At 43.8% G+C, this 22536-nt stretch overlaps 1 protein-coding gene across 2 annotated transcripts in view; it reads right to left on the bottom strand.

Moving 5' to 3' along the window:
* NPHP4 (nephrocystin 4) overlaps window positions 1-22536 on the bottom strand; it is a 99773-nt gene that overhangs the window by 58935 nt on the left and 18302 nt on the right. For both annotated transcript variants that reach the window (XM_081870757.1, XM_081870758.1), the window contains exons 4-7: window positions 19476-19648; window positions 18888-18952; window positions 13014-13163; window positions 3497-3624 (exon numbers count right to left, since the gene is read on the bottom strand). In XM_081870757.1, the coding sequence (XP_081726883.1) occupies window positions 3497-3624; window positions 13014-13163; window positions 18888-18952; window positions 19476-19648 (516 nt within the window). The remainder of the gene's footprint in view (window positions 1-3496; window positions 3625-13013; window positions 13164-18887; window positions 18953-19475; window positions 19649-22536) is intronic.

Genomic DNA, 22536 nt, shown 5'->3' with positions numbered 1-22536 from the left:
AGCCATTCAACTACCCTGCAAAATGTCACATAGTCATTCCTTTTCCTGTCCTTCACCCTAAGGTACCAGGGCGTATTACAACATGAAGAAAACAATACTCAAAACAACTTACAGAAATAAGGCACATACTGGAAATATACACCCCGAACCAAGTTAAAGAGGTGCATTTTCAGCATTTGCCGGAAGCTGTACAATGAAGGTGACAGGTGCACTTCTGTGGGGAGGGAGTTCCACAACACAGGGGCTGCCACAAAGAAGGCTCTCTCCCAGGCAGCCACACACCTCCGAACCTCTGAGGGTGGACGTCGGTTTACAAACAGCCCTGTTTACAAACTATTTGGTTTATGAACTCCGCAAAACCGGAAGCAGTGTTCAGGTTTGCGAACTTTACCTTGGTCCACAAATGGAAGCTGAACAGTGGAAGGGCACCAGTGGCGGGAGGCCTCATTAGGGAAAGCGTGCCTCGGTTTAAGAACAGATTTGGTTTAAGAATGGACTTCAGAAACGGATTAAGTTCATAAACCGAGGTACCACTGTACTCAGCACCCAAGAAGGTCTGTAGGGAAGTGGGGGGATCTTTCAGATATTTGGGGCCTAGATTGTTTACCACAATCTTGAATTGGGACCGGAAACAAACAGGAAACCAGTGCAGCTGCTTTAAAATAAAGGTTATATGAGATCTGAACAGAGGCCCGGCCATTAACCTGGCTGCCACATTTTAGACCAATTGAAGTTTCTAAGTTGTCTTTAAGGGTAGTCTCATGTTTCACTACCACCTGGAATGGAAACAATTCCAGGAACATGTTGGAGGTGCTTGACTGAGAGCCAATGGGATGGGCTCTGCGACCCATATCTCCCACTGTTGTAGTCTGCAGGAATGGCTGGTGGCTGGGTGATAGCTAAGGGAGAGAAGGCCTGATGTGGCTTGTCTTACAGCAGGGCTGATGGAAAATGAAAATCCAGCTTGCTGTTGCCTTTCCTTATATTCAAATGCACTGGAAACAGACCCAGAGTAAGGGCCCAGCCAACTTATCAAATGCCACGGCATTTTTTAACCCCCCATACCAATGTATTGTGAGGAGGGGGCGGGAAAAGTAATTTTAGGCAGGATGTCCTTAGCTAATAAAAATGAAAGCTGCCCCAGAGTGACTGCTGGATATTAAAGTGTTTCATCTTCTCCTCTCTGAAAATCCACTGCACATCTGACAAATCAACAAGGCGCATCCTTGGGGGTCATTACCACTTCCTAAATTGCGAGAGCTGAAAACACAAACATTAAAACTTAGGAGTTGCTCTGGGTATCCATTAATCAAAAGCAGCCTGGCCACCATGTAGCTCATTAGCAGTTGCTTATTCCAGGAGGAGGGGAGGGGAAACAGCAACAGGGAGGCTGAGAAGAGAGCAGTCTCTTAATCAGAAGGAGAACTAAGGCAATAAAAGGACTCTTCCCTCCCCGCAAAAAATGCAGCCTCAAAAGCAATCCATATGCAAAGAAACAAGCAGATGCATTGTTATTGCCCAGAAAATGGGAAATTCATCCCTCTTAGAAAAAATCCATTGTTTTCTACTTGGTGGTATTGGAGGAGGCAAGAAACCCAGCTATTGACTTGCAAGGATAATCCAGCTTCCTGAAAATTAGCTTCATTTCGAAAGAACAAAAATCGATGTAGTGCATATGAACAAGACTACCTTCTTAGAACAGTCTTCGCCAACCTGGTGCCATCCAGATGCTTTGGCCAGAAACACATGCTGGCTGAAGCTGTTGGGAACTGTAGTCCAAAAACATGTGCACTAGGTTGTTGCAGAGAAGATCCAGAAAACCCTAGTGAAAGCTAGGTAGCTGTCCAGTGTCTGAATCAGGTTTTCAGTGGTTCAGGAAGGGCTTCTGCGACCATACATAGCTCCCCCTTGCAAAGACTAGCCAATACAGAATGAATTCTGCGATATAGTAAAAAGGTAAAGGTAAAGGTACCCCTGACCATTAGGTCCAGTCGTGCCCGACTCTGGGGTTGTGGCACTCATCTCGCTTTATTGGCCAAGGGAGCCGGCGTATAGCTTCTGGGTCATGTGGCCAGCATGACTAAGCCGCTTCTGGTGAACCAGAGCAGTGCACAGAAACGCCGTTTACCTTCCCGCCAGAGCGGTACCTATTTATCTACTTGCACTTTGACGTGCTTTTGAACTGCTAGGTTGGCAGGAGCAGGGACCGAGCAACGGGAGCTCACCCCGTTGCGGGGATTCGAACCGCCGACCTTCTGATCGGCAAGTCCTAGGTTCTGTGGTTTAACCCACAGCGCCACCCGCGTCCCATATGTAACAGCTGTCAAATAAATTATGCAAAAAAGGAGATGCTGTGCAAAGATGCTCAAGTTGTATAATCGAGACCGGTCACAGGACCAGGTTTGCGAGAATTTGGACCACCTGGTCTCAGAATTGCAGGGGGTTTTTTGCTATTGTTTTAGCTTAGACAACACAGGGCCAGCCTACCTGTGCAGCAGGCTGAAGCAACAAGTGTGGTCTAGTGGCTAGAGTGTCAGAGTGGGACCAGGGAGACCAGGGTTCAAATCCCTGCTTGGCCATGCAACTCACAGTCCCTCAGCCCAATGTACCTCGCCAGGGTTTGGGTGAGGATAAACTGGGGAGGAAGAGAAACTTTGTTCCATTAGTTCTGAGTAAAACTTAGTTGGCTACAACCATTGGTGTCTGAATGGTGCAGCAAGAGATTTTAAATTCTTCCTCAAAGCAAGGGAGATCAGTACATTGGTGCCACTTCAAAGAAGCAAGCAAGCTGTCTTGGATTGACACTATGACTTATGTGCATTCCTGACAACAGGTTATGTCTGGTCATTGTCTGGAAAATAATGTGCAATGAGATTTGAGACCAAAAGTCTGAAACTAGTTATGCTTCAGAGTGCCCCTGAAGAAGAACAATTCAATCTGAAATGCATTGGGTTGAATAAAGAATACTTCCACTAGACTTCTGAATAAAACACACTCTTGAATCTGTCATTTTCTATTTCTTTCAGTAACTTGTTTTCTGCACTCTTAAATTTGATTCCCCCCATTTCCACATCAGTTTTGTGGGGTTTTGTATTTTTCCAAAGTCCTCATGAAAATGTGTCAGAATTTTAGTGCATGTATTTCGTAATATCCTGAAGCATATGTAACCCGAGGTACCACTGTATATGTCTTCCCCCAAGCAATTGTTTCCTAATACCATGCATTATTGTATGTTATTTTCACTAATGAATGTGTTCTTGTATAAGTTATTTGGCTGGAAAGCTGTGCTGAAAATTCAGATAAGTGCAAGCTTGGAAGGATAGCTGTGTTCTGGTTTACGTATTGTTTTGGGAGGTATGAATTAGGGTAAGGGCGTATGGAAATGCAAACCAAACTGAATTTATTCCCCATTTCTACTTGTAGGTCTCAAACCTCTTCTCCCCGCCCCTCTTTGACTTTTACTGCATTTCTTGCCTTTCCAAGCCTTGAAGAGTACCTGATCACTCATGAGCAGGTCCAAGAGCTCCTCTTCAAATCTCTCCAACGAAGGGTAGAGGTGGATAGACAGCTTCTCCAAGTACCACGTCACGGTCTTCATGAGTCGTGGCTTCTGGAATAAGTCTCCTGCAAAGAGAGTCACAGGTCATGGCACAACCAAGGTTTCAAGTTGTGACATCACCTCACTTTGTTCATTGTTCATGAATTTATGAGCCCACTTCACAGCTCTTTCTCTTTCTCACAATGCTGATGTTTTCTTGTCTAGGGCACACTTTGCCCAAGTAAGGTTTTGCGATTGTTTTTGAAAACAGCATGATTGGTTACGTTGCTGAAATTCACACAAAAAGATTCTTTCAAAAAACAATACAGTCAGAGGCATCAAAATTCCACAAGCAATCTATGTCATTTTACTACAGACGTAAAATGCAGGTGTTTGTGGAAAGGAGATCAGCAAAGTGAAGCCAACGTAGAGGGGTTTATTATTATTACAAAAATAAAAAATAAAAGCCCAGGACATCATAATTCCACATGCATTTGTGAAATCTCACTCAATGTGTACTCATCTCAATGAAGATAGGAGGGGGCTATCAACGGCTATTAGCCATGATGGCTATGCTCTGGCTCCACAGTCGGAGGAAGCAGTTCTTCTGAATACCAGTTGCTGGCAACCACGGGAGGGGAGAGGGCTCTTGTGCTAAGGCCCTGGTTGCCTGTTTCCCCACAGGCAACTGGTTGGCCCCTGTGAGAACAGGATGCTGGACTCGATGGGCCATTGGCCTGATTCAGAAGGCTTCTTCTTACAGTATATTCTCAGTGGCACTTAGAGAATTTATTTGCAGTTCATATATAGGGCAAGCTCTGGAATCCAGGGCCTGAAGTTCCTGGAGAAGTTTGAGCCTCTGTACATACTTTGTACTACCCAACGTCACTTTAATATTCAGAAAGCCTGAATATAAAATGTTCAGCCAGTGGTATGGAAATTAATCCTACAAGTATTATCAGATGTTGAAATTTCAGGCTGCCAGAGCTGATTTTCTTCATTTATAGCGGAAATCTGCAGAAAGCATAGTGATCTTGGAAGCTTGTACTGGAAGTAATTTTTTACTGTACTGTAACTCTTCATCCACTGACAACTTCATTGAATTTAATAGGAGGTTCATTAAAAACAAAAGAGAAGGCGGTTTGAGAACATGCGTTAGTAGCAACTGAAACAGTTGGGGCTCGGTGTTGAAAAAAATGTACGTCGTGCCCTCTGACTCCAAGCGGCTGAGGGAAATTCTTGATATTATTGGAAACTGACTGAACTAATAAACTAACATAATAGGGGTTATATTCCATGAGACTTAGGAGAGAAATGAAAGGTGTTTCTCAGTTATTAGAATACATATTGGAACAATTGTCACTGGGAAAACTTATTTTTGTGATTTAATATCCGTTCTACATGTACTTATTGGAATAAATATATTGTATGCAGCGTCACTGGAATGACATATATTTACAATTTAATACATATTACATACGTTGGATCTTTTTCTTGCTTTGCTTTAAATTAAAAATCAATATAAAAACGGATTGATGTTTCTGTGCTTGCATGATTGCAGGCTCCCATATATCATTTCTTTCTTTAAAAAAAAGAAAAGAAAGAAAGAAACTCACAAAGTGTCTTGTGGCACAAGCAAGGCAGTTTATTGCGGCATCTGCTTTTGAGAGACAAACTCCACAACAAAGGCTAAGTCTGAAGGCAGCTGGATGGGTGTGAGCTGGATGGGTGTCACTTAAGAACCCCAGGGCTTCAAGCAGAAGTGTTTTCTTAGCTCTACCTGGAGATGCTAGGGATTGAATGTGGAGGCATCTGAATGCAAAGAGAAAGGCCTTTTTTAGACTATGGCTGGGCCTATTTGACCCCAATATAGTGTTTGTAATGTCATTTTTATGTAAGCATGTTATAAGGTAAGCATGTTATAAAGGGACCCCTGACCATTAGGTCCAGTCGTGGCTGACTCTGGGGTTGCGGCACTCATCTCGCTTTATTGGCCGAGGGAGCCGGCGTACAGCTTCTGGGTCATGTGGCCAGCATGACTAAGCCGCTTCTGGCAAACCAGAGCAGCGCACGGAAACGCCGTTTACCTTCCCACCGGAGCGGTCCCTATTTATCTACTTGCACTCTGACATGCTTTTGAACTGCTAGGTTGGCAGGAGCAGGGACCAAGCAACGGAGCTCACCCCTTCGCGGGGATTCGAACCGCCAACCTTCTGATTGGCAAGCCCTAGGCTCTGTGGTTTAACCCACAGTGCCACCCGCGTCTGAAAGCATGTTAGGGGAATAATAAAATAAAAAAATCCAGAACACAGAGTGTCCACTCATCAGCCCTGTAAACATTCATTTTTACCCATGCTTTTGGCCTGTTAAAGTTGTGGAGGGGACCGTTATTATGCTTATGTTATTATTATGATACCTGTTATTATCTTTTCATTATTGTGCTCCATAAAATGTGTTCTTCATGTTGTACACCACCCTTGGATCTTTTGATAAAGGGCGGTTTGTAAATCGAATTAACAACAGCAACCAGCAAAGGGGCTTTGCTGGCTACCCACACAATGTCAGAAAGAAGCAGAGCTCTCTGAGAGGCTCTGTGGGAGAAGCAGCATTTATACCAGGCCTCAAAAAGCAATGAACTGCATAAAATCTTATACTAAAAGAGAGGGGGAGGGACTATTTCTTAAAAAAAAAAAATCCCAACAAGAAGTACAATAAATAAAGAAATGTTAAAACTGCTGACGCTACCTGAGCCCTACTACAAAAAAACGCCTTGGGCGACAAATTGTAGCATTCAATCGTTCAAAGAAAAGCGCATCAGGAAAGAACTGGAACAGATGTTCTCTCCCTTTGGCTCAGCCTTCCCCCGCCCCTCCTCTGGCCGGCCGGGAGAAAGTTGCACTTGAGTTAATTCAAGCATGGGAAGAAAACCAGCAGCAAGGCAGCAACCTCTTCTTGAGCCCCTCTGTAAGGTTCCATGCTGGTCTTTCCAACAGAAAGCCTTGGGGCCCACCATGTCAACACCTGGGGCCCTTCCAAAGGCATCTGCCAGGGAGAAGGAGGGCGGGAGATGGAATGTAGGCCAGTAGCTGGAAATGCTGTAGTGGCAGTAGGTAGAAGGGTATTAATTCAGATGGCTTTGAAAACAGAACTGGGCAGATTCTTTTTTTAAAAAATATATATATTTATTCAAATTTTAAAGATTACAAAGAGAAAAAAGAAAAAAGAAAAAAAGAAAAATAAAAAAGACAGAAAAAATACAAACAATTGAAAAAAAAGGAAAAACAGATCAAACCTTTACATCACTTGCTTTCATTCACTTACTTCCTTGACCCCCTCACACCTCCCATTTTTGTATTCTAATTCAGTCAGATATTTCAGCAAATCCTTTCCAGCTTTGTTTTTATCTTAATAATTTATCTTAATATATTGTGATTTTGCATTCTCTTCTTTCACCAATTCATTTTTACTTAATCCTTTATATCTTTTCTGCCAAAACCACATAATTCTATTCCAACATCTTTCTAACTTTCCTTAATTTTACAATATTTCTGAAGATAAACTTTAAATTTTTTCCAATCTTCTTCCACCGACTCTTCTCCTTGGTCAGAACTGGGCCGATTCATGAAGGATGCTTCTAGCCTGGGTTTGGAGGTGGGCTTGGAGGCAAGAGAGCTCTCCAGGGTGAAAAGGTAAGGAGCCAGCACTAAGACTCAAAGTGCTAAGCAACGAGGTATCTCCAGCAAGGAGCCTAAGCAGCAGCCTCCAGACAGCAACAAAGGCTTCTCATAGCACTCAGCTACACTATGGAACTCACTCCGACAGGAGGCAGTGAAAGCCACCAACCTGGATGGCTTTAGAAGAGGATTACACAAATTCATGGAGGGGAAGGCTGTTAATGGCTACAAGCCGCAATGGCTATGCTCTACCTCCACAGTCGGTGGTGGCAAATGCTTCTGAATACCAGTTGCTGGAAGCTGCAGGAGGGGAGAATGCTCTTGCGCTCAAATCATGCTTGCTGGTTTCCCACAGGTTGGCCACTGTGAGAATAGGAGGCTGGAGTAGATAGACTGTTGTCCTGATCCAGTAGCTCTTCTTAGGTGGCAAATGCATTTTGGAAATGCAAGAAGGCAACAGAGATGGGTAGGCATATTTTCTGAGCCCCTCAAATTAGGAAAACCTTCAATAAAAATTATAAAAAATATATTGCTAGGATAAAAGTACCAGATTTCATAGAGGTGGGTTGGAAGATCTTGGCTAATTATTTGAGTTAACCGGAGGGGGGTGCTGGAGAGCTTAGCCACCGCAAATCTACAGCTGAGCCAGTTAAGGCGGCGGGGGGGGGGGAGGGGAATGAACTAAGCTAGCCTGATCCTCTCCCAGCCTGTGCTGCGCCAACAGCTTTGCAGAGCACCAGAGTCACCTTTCACCTGCACGACCCATCTATCTCCATTACGCTAATGGAGGCTGGAGAGGTGTGATTCCAACCCTCTGCACAGCCAAGAGTGACTTTGCATGAAGTGACAAGGTTGCTAAGCTCGTCGCCGGGAAAAGCTCACGGCCAAACAGCAGCCAAGTGGGAGATTGATGAGCCTGTCGGCGGGGATGACGGATCAAGTTCCTTGAATCCCCAGGATACAGTTGCAGAAGAAAAGATCTTTAGGGCATGGCAGGAGAAGAAGGACCCACTTGGAAAGTCATCTGCATTAATGCAATGTCAGCTGGATTCTGTGGACAAGGAAGTGTCCAGAGGAGAGTTGGAGATTCTTAACATTTCCTTGCTGTGGGAATATTCCTGAAATAACAGCAGGCTGACTTTGGGGGCGAGCGTTGTCCACGCATGACTCATATCTTTTCAGAGCATTTGAAGCACCACATACTAATTTTTTATATTTATCACGCACCTAAAAGCAACAGCAAGGTACTCTACAGTGTTAAGAGACACAGCATTAAAAAGAGCACAGAAGAAAGACTACCTGTATTATTGTCCTGATATTACAGGAGTAGGGACCGAGGCTGTTCTCATGGCTGAACCCTGAACGTTCTGACTCAAGAGTGCCTTCTCAGTTCAATTGACAGATAGCCCTTACAGCAAGAGTAGGCAACAGGGTGACTGTCCTGATGCTGTGGACTAAAACTCCCATTATCCCTGACCTCTGACCACTCTGGCTGGGGCTGATGGGAGTTGGGAGTCCAAAAATATAGAGAGGTTCACAGGTTCCCCATCCCTGAATGAGACTGTTACTTGCATTTAATGTCACTAGCTACCTCCATCACTCACCTGTACTGAACATAACGTAATAATAGCCTAGATACCTCCATCATCTCCTACTTTTAATGAAGGGATGAGCAACCTGCTGACCTCCAGATCTACAACTCCCATTATCACTGACCACTCTGGCTGGGGCTGATGGGAGCTGGATTCCAGCAACACCTGGACAGGGTCAGCCCTGCCTTGCGCTACTCCAGTGACATGAAAGCTGTGAAGAGGCACATCGTCCCCTTGACTTGTTCCTCTCCCAGAATGGTTGCTGGGGTGAGGCGGCTCACCTTCAGAATCCTTGAGCTATTGCCAAGTGTTCTTTCCTCCTACTTACCTGCGGTGTGCCTGAAATCTACATGCCCGGAAGGGAAGAAAGTGGTAAGGGAAACCATCCCGTAACGCTTTTCTCCCCAAGAGGGCAGCTGATTAAAGATTCTTCTTGTCCTCCCCAAGATACACAACTGTGCATTACTGAGCCTGCACTGTATAGTTAGGAGGCACAGCCCCAGCGACACAGAAAGCACCCGGCAATAGAATGAAATAATACATCTCTGGCTGGCGGAGCAGTTTAAGAGCCGCAGGAAGTGCTGGGAACGGAGAGTTTCTGACAAATTAGCTTTGCTAACACTAGAATCTGCCTTAATTCAATTTTGGGAGCCAAATATACCTCCTCAATTTCATAGAGGCTGTTATCCAAAGCTTCAGTGTATCAAATTACAGGGTACATTTGGCTGGAAGTGCCCATTTGCAGCCAATTTCAGGCCCTCGGCTCTGTCTTGCCCAGTAACCAAGTAGTATTTACTGTGGGGCCGTCTTGGTTAAGGAGAACAAACAAGAACAGAAGGGCTGGAGTGCTAACTTTGGAGGACACAGATCTTTGTCAAAGTAACACAGCCAGCAAGGGCCATTTTCATGCCCAGAACTTGAAAAGATGAATCATTCATTAGGCTCTAGTGTGTGTGCGCCTGGCTGTGTGTGTGTGTGCCTGTGATTTTTTTTTCTGTCTGTCTAACTATATGTGCTCTGATTGTGTGTGAAGATCTGGTCACTTTTATTATGATTATCATTGCAGAGTTGGAAGGGACCCCCGAGGGTCATCTGGTCCAACCCCCTGCAATGCAGGAATCACAACTAAAGAATCATTGACAGATGGCCACCCTACTTCTGCATAAAAACCTCCAATGAAGGAGAGTCTACCACCTTCCACTGTCAAACAGCTCTTCCCATCAGAAAGTTCTTCCTAATGTTTAGTTTGAATCTTCTTTCTTTTCTTTTAAATCCATCGGTTCAGGTCCTACCCTCTGGGGGAGCAGGAAACAAGCTTGCTCAATCTTAAATGTGGCAGTCCTTCAGACATTTGAAGTTGGTTTTCCTATCACCTCTCAAAGTGCTGGGTTTGACCTTTAAAGCCTTACGTAGCTAAGGACCTCAACACCTCAGGGACCGCTTCTCTCCACATGAACTGACCCAGACCCTTCAATTATTGTCTGAGACCCTTCTTCATGTGGATCCGCCTTGGCAGGCCTGGAGAGTAGCCGTATGAGAACATGGCCTTTTCAGTGGTGGCTCCCCACTTGTGGAACATTCTCCACAGGGAGGCTCAACTAGCACCATCATTACACAAACATTTCTTTTCCATCAGGCCTTGGGCCTCCTTGAGTGGGTGAGATGTTTTAATCCTGCCTTTTAGGTTTGTCTTTTAGTTTGTTTTTGTTTTCTCCTTTTAATGCATGTGCTTGTTTATATATTGTAAGTCGTTTTGAGTTACCTTGGTAAGAAAAGGCGACCAATAAATTTAATAAAGAAATATAAATAATTATTAAAAGCAGTTTCAAATGACTTAAAACTGCAGAAATAAGGTGGGTCCTTAAAAATATGTATCTCAAGTCTAGAAAAGCCAGGGTAAAGCAAGGCATCTTCAGCATTTGCCAAAAGGTATATAATGAAGCCCACAACATAGGGCATGGGTAGGCAAACTAAGGCCCAGGGGCGAGATTCGGCTCAATCACCTTCTAAATCCGGCCTGCAGACAGTCCGGGAATCAGTGTGTTTTTATGTGAGTAGAATGTGTCCTTTTATTTAAAATGCATCTCTGGGTTATTTGTGGGGCCTGCCTGGTGTTTTTACATGAGTAGAATGTGTGCTTTTTTAAAAAACATGCATCTCTGGGTTATTTGTGGGGCATAGGAATTCATTCACCCCCCCAAAAAATATATATAGTCTGGCCCCCCACAAGGCCTGAGGGACAGTGGACCAGCCCCCTGATGAAAAGTTTGCTTACCCCTGACATAGGGTCTGCCACAGAGAATTTTGAAATGCCCACTTTTAGACCTCTCAACTGCTTTCCAAGGAAGCAATGAAATTTCTGGGCCCCCTTCCTAAATGTTCCCCATTCCCAAGTTTCAACTTTTGGATGAAGATGGAGTCAAAGGGGTGCTCAGCACAATCCAAAAATGTGCATTGAGGGAGAGCTTTGAAATTTGACACCCCGCCTCCCTTTCCTCTGAAATCTCAGACTGAAATCCAATTAAAGGGCTTTTATTTCTGGGCCTTTGTGGCTCAAACAAGGGATCTCGTGACCTGGGGCTAGAATCAAGTCTAATGAGCTCCCACAGGCTGCATGTTCAGGCCTTCAGATACAAAAACCAAGGGAAAACACTGCCCCCCACAACTGACAGGTCACATGAAGCCTCTAGTAGACTAGCCTGGCCTGGTATAAGTACCGCAAAACCTGTCCTTCTGCCCTTGTCTGATCAGACAAGTTCGGATCTTTCGCCTCCTCCATTTCAAGGCTCTAGTGCCTCCGGTCTAAACTCCCAACACTAGTCACTGGTCTCAGAGAACCTGTTTGGTTGCAAGTCGTTTTAACCAACCAACAAAAACATGACTAGGTCTAGTTGTAGGGCATGACTCCACCTCCCCTACCACTTCCTACCACCCAGGAAGTCTGCAATATACAGGACCTTCCTATACACAGGTCACTTTGTTAGCTGTCCATGATAATGGTATGTTTTGTAAATGATGCAAAGCACAGCCAACACAGACAACAACCAGGAAATCCTGTTGTACGAGTACAGCTGCTGAATGTTAATTTGGGTGCTCTGGGAATGGCCATGTGACAGAGTGTGGCCTGGCTTGTTTGCGGATAAAGAGAGAGTTTGCATACAGGTACACACAAACCCCAGAAACCTGCTTCCTTCTCCTCTCCATCCCTTCGGATCCTCACCTTTAACCATTTCCCAATTCCCAAACAGTCGTGTAAATGTGCAACCGAACAGGATATATGTCTGTTTGCCCACCTACATTCCTGACCTACTGCTTTGGCTAAGCATAGAAGTCATTGCCCCTTTTAATGAGTGGGAGGTTCATTGATTGCTAGGCATGCAAATAGGTAGGGATTGTTATAACAGTTGCTGATGCCACAAAGGAACAGAAGGCTCCAGTTAAGCACAAGAAAGCAGGGAACTTCCCCTTCACATTCTTTTGGGGAATGAACATTTAGGGAGCTCTGTCCTAAGCTGAAAGTTTACCTGTGTTCTGAGCAGTCTGTTAAGTTTCCCCTCCACTGCAAAACCCTAACAGGTGGACACTTGTGGGAAAGCCAATCAGAACAGAAATCCTTCAACTGTTTCTGGAAACTGCAGATAGTGGGTGCCTGTCACATCTCGACAGGGATGCTATTCCACAGGACACTAGCAGCCACACTAAAAGCCCTGCTCTCAATCACCAGAGGCTTTCATGTTAGCGCCAGCACCTTGAACCTGACACGGTAGCAGACTGGTAGCCACCACAAATCCTGCAAATAGGGTGTTATATGCTGGCAGTAGTTTGCCTACTCAAGCAACCTAAGTCTCTGTGTTCTGCACCAGCTACAGCCTCTGGACTAACATAAAGGGTAGCCCCACACAGAGTGTGATTTAGTGAAGTGATTTATCAGCAGGTTTTCCAGTTACCACACATTTTCGGACTTGAGGAATTCGGCAGGTCAAATCCAGGAAAGTATACAATTTTAGCATGGTCAAGAGGAAGGCTAAAAGGATGAGCAGTCACAGTGCCAAAACCCTGAACTGCCCGAAACCCTGAACTGCTGCTGCCAACCAGTGTTGACAGTACAGAGCTAGATGGACCAATGGTCTGGTTTGGTATAATGCAGCTTCCATCCTATGCTCCTAGTCTTTCACACCGCAAAAAGAAAAAGTGTGTCTTTCACAATACCTTCATGTGCTGTTAGCATGCCAGGGATTCTCTGCAAGCTGGACACAGGGGTGTTCTCTGGCAGGAGGTGATAGACAGCCTCCAGGGGTGGGTGTGGCTGCAAGCTGCATTGAAGATGACAGCTGTCAATCACCATCAGGTTCTTGTTCACTAAAGAAAGGAGAATAGGAAACTTTTTTTTCTTAATTCAGTGAGACTAAGAAGGGCCCTGCCTTGCCCAAGAAAATAAGCCACACTGAAATGGAAGACAGCAGGACTCCTATGGATTCTTTTCAACTAAGTTTATTCAGAATAAACCCACTGAAATTAATGAAATGAAATAGTCAAGTCCATTAATACTGAGGGATGTACTCAAAGTACAATTGGGGGCATCTCTGGATCTTTAGCCTGTTTATGTGTGTTGTGTATGTGTGTAAGGGTATGTGTAGGGGGGGGTTTAAGAGGTACTTCTTTGCTCACCCCCGCTTGACAAGCCACACCCAAAATTCTTTCTTTTGCACTGTTCTAAAGGGAGCTGGAACTCAATCAGAAGCACAGGCTTAGCAGACAATGGTTGTGTCCTCACAAAGTGCTAAGTCATGGTTTGTTTTAACCATAGTTTGTCCACCATCTCACTGATGAACAAACAACCCACATCTTCACTCTCCAAATTTTGTTGTTTTCCTGCTGCTCTTTCCTCTCATGGCTCTGTAAGCCAGAAAGCATCTGGGCTGGGGTGGCCAAACAAAGTGTGGTTAAGCAAGGCTGTTTGGTTTGGATGTTACACTAACCCACACTTAAAACAAGCCATGGTCTACAATTCTCGTCTGTTTATTGAGGATGCTTTACGTGACCATAGGTTTGTTTGTTGTTGTTTTGTTAATGGTCTGCAATTCAACAAACCATGGCTTCACACAGTGGTTTGTTCCCAGAAAGCAATGCAAGGTTAGTCTGCTTGGCTGGGTTCAGACATTCAAGCAAACCATGGTTCAGCTTGGGCTCAATAAACCGTGGATTAGTGTGAGGCACAAAGCAGGCCACCGTATTGCTCATGTTCTCCTTTTACCTTCCCTTCCCATCAGCATGGCCAACCTTGCCTCACTCCAAGGTTGTTCTTCTCTCTGGCAGAAGCCAGATTTGCAGCAGGAAAACCAATTGCAGCATATCTAAATAGCTCATCCCATCCCATTTGCTGCTATGTATCAACTGGGCACTGTCCTCAAAGAGGGATTCAATCTGCATTAAATATACATAGAAAACTTTTAACAAACAAGAGATTAGGACAAGAATTTATATCATCAGATAGAGTCAAGAAAAGAGGAGTTGTGATTTATGTCAAGGAAAAATTTGAACCAAAATTGATCTTTAAGGATGACCAAGGAAGATACCTGGCAGTGGAAATCCAAATTCATGGAGAAAAAATATTGATTGTTGGAGTTTATGCACCAAATGAGGGGAAGGCTGAATTCTTCAAGAAGTTGCATGAGACTTTAATGGACTTTTTGGACTTTAAAATTATAATGATGGGTGACATGAATGGAGTCGTCTCTACAAACATGGATAAGGCCCAAAGACAAACAATATCTAATGATGGAAGACTACCAAAGACCTTTTTTGACCTGACTGACACTATGGATCTGATTGATATTTGGAGAACTAGGAACCCTCTGGAAAGGGAGGGGACCTTCTTCTCTGAAGCAAAAATGACATGGACTAGAATCGATCAAATATGGATTTCTAGTAATCTGGCATCAAAGGTTAAAAAAACAGAAATCTGCCCAAAGACCTGCTCTGACCACAATGCTGTCAAGATGGAAATGAAACTGACAACAGCTGGAACCTTTAGATGGAGAATGAATGACACCCTCTTTGGAGATGAGGAAATTTGCAAAAAGGCCCAAAAAACACTTAAAGACTACTTCGAGATCAATTTAAGATCAGACACAGAAAAAAGAATCATTTGGGACGCAAGTAAAGCCGTGATGCGTGGCTTCCTAATACAACAGAATTCAATAAAGAGGAAAAAACAGAATGAGAAGAAAGAGAAAATTTGGAATCTAATAAAAGAAGGGGAGAAGAAACTGAGATCTAAGCCTAAATCCCAGGAGATATTAAGAGAAATAAAATTCTATCAAACACAATATATGGAATTGATGAATCAGGAAATAGAATGGAAAATTAAACAAATGAGACAAAAGACTTTTGAATCTGCAGATAAATGTGGGAAGCTACTGTCTTGGCAACTGAAAAAGAGACAAAAACTGAATACAGTGACATCACTCGAAGTAGATGGGAAGTCTATTAATAAACCAAATGAGATAAGTAATTGTTTTCAAAGTTTCTTTAAGAAATTATACAAACAAGGGCCAAAAAATGAACAGGAGATAGAAGAATTTATTGGAAAATACGGACTATCAAAAATCTCTGAAAACAACAGAAGGAGTTTAAATGAGAAAATTACAGATCAAGAAATAGAGAGTGCCATCCAGGATATGAAGCTGGGAAAATCACCAGGACCAGATGGACTAACTGCGAGATATTATAAAGTATTGAAGGATTGGTTAATACAACCACTGAAAGAAGTTTGCAATCAAATTTTGGAGGGGAAAAAGGCTCCCGAATCGTGGAAGGAAGCATTCATCTCACTTATACCAAAGACAGAAACTGAGAAACATCAAGTTAAGAATTACCGCCCTATATCACTTTTGAATGTGGATTATAAAATTTTTGCAGACATTCTAGCAAAAAGATTCAAAAAAGTTTTGTTAGAGGAGATTCACAGGGACCAAACAGGCTTTCTACCAGGCAGGCAATTGTCAGACAATGTGAGGAATATTATAGATATTCTAGAACTTTTGGAAACTGATATAAATAGAAAAGCTGTTTTGATTTTTGTGGATGCAGAGAAAGCCTTTGACAATATTTGTTGGAGCTTTATGAAGAGGAATCTCCAAGGAATGGGGGTAGGCAAGAACTTTGAAAATGGTATAAGTGCAATTTATTCTGAGCAAAAGGCCAAACTTATTGTAAATGGTATGGTTATGGATGAAATTCCAATAGAGAAAGGGACACGACAGGGATGCCCAATTTCCCCTCTATTGTTTATATCGGTACTGGAGGTTTTCCTTAATATGATTAGAAGAGACCAGCTGGTTAAAGGTATACAGGTCGGAACTAAACATTATAAGCTAAGAGCATTTGCAGATGACTTAGTTTTGACATTACAACAGCCAGAAACTAGTACAAAAAGAGTTCTGGAACTTATTGAAATATTTGGTCAGGTAGCAGGTTTTAAATTGAATAAACACAAGACAAAGGTGTTGGAAAAAAATCTTACGGTGGGGGAAAAAGATAGTTTTCAAAGAGAAACTGGTTTGGAAATTACTAAAAAGGTAAAATATCTGGGGGTGAATTTAACATCTAAGAATGTGAACCTATTTAAAGATAACTATGAGAAATGCTGGGCTGAAGTGAAGAAAGATTTCGATATATGGTCAAGATTGAGACTTTCCTTGTTAGGCCGAATTGCTGTAATTAAGATGAATGTATTGCCGAGATTGTTGTTTTTGTTCCAGACATTGCAAATTTTAGATAAGATGGACTGTTTCAAGAAGTGGCAGAAAGATATATCTAAATTTGTCTGGCAGGGCAAAAAACCCAGAATTAAATTTAAGATTTTGACTGATGCAAAGGATAGAGGGGGCTTTGCCCTGCCGGACTTAAAACTTTATTATGAAGCAGCAGCTTTTTGCTGGCTGAAACCATGGCTACTTCTTGAGAATACAGACATTCTGGACTTGGAAGGTTATGATAATAGTTTTGGTTGGCATGCATATTTATGGTATGACAAGGTAAAGGTACATAGAAATTTTAAAAATCATATTATTAGGAAAGCATTGTATAATGTATGGAATCGATATAAAGATTTGTTTGAAAGTAAAACCCCCAGGTGGCTGTCACCAATGGAAGCTAAGGCGGTAAAAAGATTGAACATGGATACAGACTGGCCAAAATATTGTGAAATTATAGAATATGATGGTGAAAAGTTGAAACTACAGAGTTTTGAGAAATTGAAACCTAAAGTCCGAGATTGGTTACATTACTACCAGATTAATGAAACTTTTAAGCAGGACAGAAAACTAGGATTTCAGAAGGAGAGGTCAAAGTTAGAAACAGAATTGCTAGAACCCAATACTAAGAATTTGTCTAGAATGTATAATCTGCTGCTAAAATGGAATACACAAGATGAAACGGTTAAATCAGCCATGATTAAGTGGGCACAGGATATTGGTCATGATATTATGTTTGCTGACTGGGAGCAGTTATGGACCACAGGTATTAAATTTACGGCATGTAGTGCCCTGAAAGAGAACATAATGAAAATGATCTATAGGTGGTACATGACCCCAGTCAAGCTTGCAAAGATATATCATTTGCCCAATAACAATTGCTGGAAGTGTAATGAATGTGAAGGAACCTTTTATCACCTTTGGTGGACCTGCCCAAAGATTAAGGCCTACTGGGAAATGATCTATAATGAAATTAAGAAAATCCTTAAGTGGACATTTGTAAAGAAACCGGAGGCTTTTCTCCTGGGCATGGTCGGCCAATTGGTACCAAAGAAAGATAGGACCTTTTTTATGTACGCAACAACAGCAGCAAGAATCCTTTTGGCGAAGTATTGGAAGACTAAAGAATTACCTACTCTGGAAGAATGGCAGACCAAGGTGACTGAATTTATGGGACTGGCAGAGATGACCGGCAGAATCCGTGACCAGAGGAAAGAGACAGTGGAGGAGGACTGGAAAAAATTTAAAATCTATCTTAAAAATTGTTGTAAAATTTCGGAATGTTAAGATGTCAGGGGATTGGACACAAAGAATTACAGCTATAAATCGAAATTTATAAAGTAGAAACTCTTTTTAAAGAGAATTAAATATAAAAATGGGATGAAGAATTGCTAAAAATTTTGAAATTTGGATGCAGTGAAGGGGAGGTTTGGGGAAGTCGCATTATGTTTGTTTGTTTTTTGTTTATGTTGTAAAATCAATAAAAATTATTATAAAAAAAAAAACAATCTGCATTAAATATTCGGCATGAGACTGTGCCCTCCTGCAAAACTGCCGCCAACAAGGACCTCTGTCCCTCCCAAATGGATTTGGCTCATGTCTGGGCTGCACAGAGCGACTGTCCAGAAACAGCTGGGCTGTTGTAAAAGGTTGACATGGTTGCTGCAGCACCAGAGCAGACACTTAGGGTGGGATAAGGGAGGAATCGGTCAGCAGGTAAGATGGAAAACAAACAGTAAATTAAATCTGACAGCTCCCTGGAAGCAGTCTGTCTAAAGGCAGTTTGGATCGGCATTTCCAGACTTCTGAACCACACTCTTTATCTGATTTAAAATCAGAGGCATGTTTCTTGTTACTTCCCAAGAGGTTTAGTTTTAGAGTGTGTTAAGGGCTAGCTGGTCGTAAACAAGACCGGGCCCTGGGTTTGTGCATGATTTGCTTGCTTTTGTGTGTCACGTATTAGAATAACACAATTCCAGAGCAGTGCTTCAAGCAGGGATGCAACAGGCAGATAGATGTCTCTGAGAGTGGGCAAAGAGTGCTTCTGTCTCAGAAGTGACCGTATGCTCCAGTCACACTCAGTGCAAAGATGAGACAGAATGACCAGTCATGGAAGGGCTGATTGGAAGGAGGCAAGGCAGACTGCTGAAGTATACAGAGACACAGCATGCAGACTCTTTTGTGGGTGGGTACTTTGGGCTCATTCATCCCCTCCACTCTGAGGCCATATTTTGCTTTCCCTCAGAATTTTATGGATCCGCCTTAATACATATGCAAAGAGCACACTGTCTAGCATGTGAAAATAGTGGTATGCCTCATGACTTACTCTCTATTGGCTCTTGGAGAAGTGGGTGCAAGAGGGCTCGTGGGGTCCCATGATACAAACTGAGCCTAGGGAGAAAAAGGAGACAGAACATGATACAGAGGGTTGGTGTCATCTTTTGTCCCAGTACAGAGTATAGTGGTACCTCGGGTTACAGGCGCTTCAGGTTACAGACACTTCTGGTTACAGACTCCACTAACTCAGAAAAGGTACCTCAGGTTAAGAACTTTGCTTCAGGATGAGAACAGAAATCACGCAGCGGCAGCAGGAGGCCCCATTAGCTAAAGTGGTGCTTCAGGTTAAGAACAGTTACAGGTTAAGAACGGACGTTCCGGAATCAATTAAGTTCTTAACCCGAGGTACCACTGTAGTAAATAAAAACCAGAAACCCTCTTTAACCTTCAGTCCTCCAAATGTTGTTGGGACTTCAATTCCCATCATCCCTGACCATTGGCACACTGGTCAGTTGTTACCCCAACTATGTCTACACAAACACAGCTCTAGGCTTAACAACCAGCTAATCTTTACTGTGTAAACAACCCTAAAGACACAGAAATCTGCCTCTGCTATTACAAAAGTTTATCCATTTACCCTTTGTCCTTCAAGTTCAGGTTTGCTGGCTCAGATCTGCTGTTAAACAAATGTATGATCCCAAAACCACACGACATCTCCTGCGGGGTCCCGTCCCGCCTCCTGGCTGTTGCTACGACCTCCACCACCAAAACGATGCTGGGATAATCCAAAGATGTGTGGAAATAAACAGTCTGGAATGGGAGGGCAAAAGGGGAGAGGAGATGAGTTGGGTTATCATAGCAGCTTAAAGCCGATTCCAAACTGCGGTCCCTTGCTGCCTGTATATCTGGAACTTCTTCCAAGGACACAAATATGGTACATAAGAATAGAAGAGCCTGCTGAATCTAGCCTTTCCCCTCCTAGTCTCCCACCCTGGGAGATCTTGATTTCCCCACCTCTCACTCAGGTTTCATACACCAACTTTCTGCAACTTTCATGTGGGTGCAGCCCTTGGCCCTCAGTGGCAGCCCAGAGTGGGTGCCCACAGCGCTGGGTCCATATCAGTCATGGCATTAGCAGTAGCCAAGGGTGGGAGGAGTGAAAATGAACACCCAACAACCCCTGGCAGGGCCAGCCCAAGTCATTTTGCCACTTACAGCGAAGCAGAAAAGGGCAGGGGAGCCCCCCCCCAATCACTGCTTCTTCCTCTGCCTGAGGTGACTAGAAGCCACAGCATGCTGAAGGGGGTGGGGCTGGGGGGGGGAAAGAATCTGGAAAGCAGCAAGTGGCATTAGCCGCCATGGGCAGCAAGCACAGGAGGCAGTGAGCAGTATGCTCCTGGGGGAGGCTGGATCTGCTGTCCCTCCCAGTCACCCCCACCCTGCCACCCAAGGCAACTGCCTCACCAAGGCTAATGGGTGGGCCAGCCCTGACCCCTGTCGAAAGGGAATCAATCCATTTTATTGCATATAGCCAAATGCCTTTACAACAGACGACAGAGAATAAAAGGAAATTTAATCTAAAATCATACAACGTAACCTCGTAGTAGTTTACAACATAACAAGAAATTTACAACATTAAGACTTAAGACTGGAGTGCATTCACATAGCTGGAATGGGGCTTCTTGGCTGCCAGCGCAAATGTGGCTACCTGGTGGATAATGTACCGATGTTTATCTGTTCAGCTGTCACTTCCTGTATGGATCGACCTGGAAGCCAATTGGCGATATAAATTTTCCTCTGGGCGTTGTATACGGGGGGCAAATCAGCAGGTAGTGTGTGATGTCCTCTACCTGATTGCATCCATGTACATTGGTGCCTCGCAAGACGAAATTAATCCGTTCTGCGAGTCTCTTCGTCTAGCGGTTTTTTCGTCTTGCGAAGCAAGCCCATTGACGGCTTAGCGGATTAGCGCTATTAGCGGCTTTTAGCGGCTTATCGGCTTATCGGATCAGCTGATAAGCGGCTTAGCAGCTTAGAAAAAGGGGGGGGAGAAAAAAAAACGCAGGAACTCGCAAGACATTTTCGTCTTGCGAAGCAAGCCCATAGGGAAATTCGTTTTGCGAAGCGCCTCCAAAACGGAAAACCCTTTCGTCTAGCGGGTTTTCCGTCTTGCGAGGCATTCGTCTTGCGGGGCACCACTGTATAAATTTGCGATCCATATGGTGAATTCCCCGGTATCTCTCCTCCAAATATGTCGAGGGCATCTGTTGAAATTTTAGTTGTACAAAGGCCCTGTGTAGTTGTGCGAAGGCCAGAGTCTCAAGGTAATGGGACCTTGAGTGATTGGTCTTAATTTGGAGGTACCAAGTAGAGTAACGGGCAGCAATCATGCATGCTCTGTCTTGGTTGGCATCCTGATCAAAAATCCAATTTCTAAGGTCACGTGGGCTAAGGGCTAAGTAGTTCTCCATTTGGAGATTAGAAACCCTAAGATTATCTTGGCACATTTGCACAATCTCAAGATTCCAAAAAGCAGCAGCGCTTACTAAGGGTATGATGATCCTCGAAGGCATTTAGCCTGTGCCAGTTCCCGTCAAAGGGAATCACTTCTGGACCACTCCCAAACCTTGTCCAGCCTCTCCTTAGACCAGCATGACTTGGAAAGTCTGGGTGCAATCCCTGGCAGGCGTGTGATTGAAGAGCAGGTTAATCCTTCTATTAGAGAGTCATTATCCAAGTGTCACAGGCAAAACATTTGCTGTAATCACAGACTGTCAGGGAAGGATAACGGAGGGAGGCATTAAAGCATCAGTCCGCAGAAATAAATCGTTATTCTATTATCTTTTATTGCAAAATGATGGAAAAAATTGTCAGCGGTTGTTGACAAGCGGACCGGCAAGGCAGAGTTATGTGCAGGTTTCTGAAGAATTGGGTACCTCTCTCAAAGTGGGTATCCATTGCGTCGCTAAGCCTATTGCTGTCTCCAGAAGTGCCAATATTGGTCTTCCTAGTCTATGCCTCCTTTCCTGAATGGGGCTACCACAATGGCAGGTCAAAGCCACCAGGGTTACACCGGGGTGAAGATTTGGGAGAGAAATTGGCAGAGCTTCCTCCGGAACGAGAATGCAATACGGGCTACATTAAATGTCTTGTTGCATTTGACATTAACTGGGTGGTTGAAGAAGAAAGGGCCACTGTTCCCTCATCCACCTCCATGGCTTCAGCCAAAATCAGGCCTGCCTTCCTTCCACAAATTGCAGCCTCGGGGTGGGGCATCTTCATGAGGGCCGTGACAGGGAAGAGTTAAAAAGCCCTGCCTATGTGGCATTGTACTTATAGGGATTGGGAGCTTTGCAATGGTGACCCCTCACTAGAGTAGGACAGAGTAGGACAAGGAAGGGCACACATACTGGTCTCTGTGGACATCACAATTCCCTTGGATGGCTTTAAAAGAGGATTGCACAAATTCATGGAGATAGGAGTATCAATGACAACTGGCCATGATGGCTATGCTCTGCCTTCACAGTTGGAGGAAGTAATGTTTCTGAATGCCAGCTGCTGGAAACCACAGGAGGGGAGAGGGCTGTTGTACTTGGATATCACTTGAGGTTCTTCCACAGGCATCATAGAAATGAGCCTTCTTTGGCTCGGACTTTGTATAGCCTGGGAACAACATGTGAGTTCTTTAAAACCTTGCA

Source organism: Podarcis erhardii (assembly GCF_964252035.2).
Source record: "Podarcis erhardii genome assembly, chromosome: 7".
In the NCBI taxonomy this organism is placed as follows: Eukaryota; Metazoa; Chordata; class Lepidosauria; order Squamata; family Lacertidae; genus Podarcis; species Podarcis erhardii.
The sequence above is the reverse complement of the archived record's forward strand: the minus strand, read 5'-3'. Positions and strand labels throughout refer to the sequence as shown.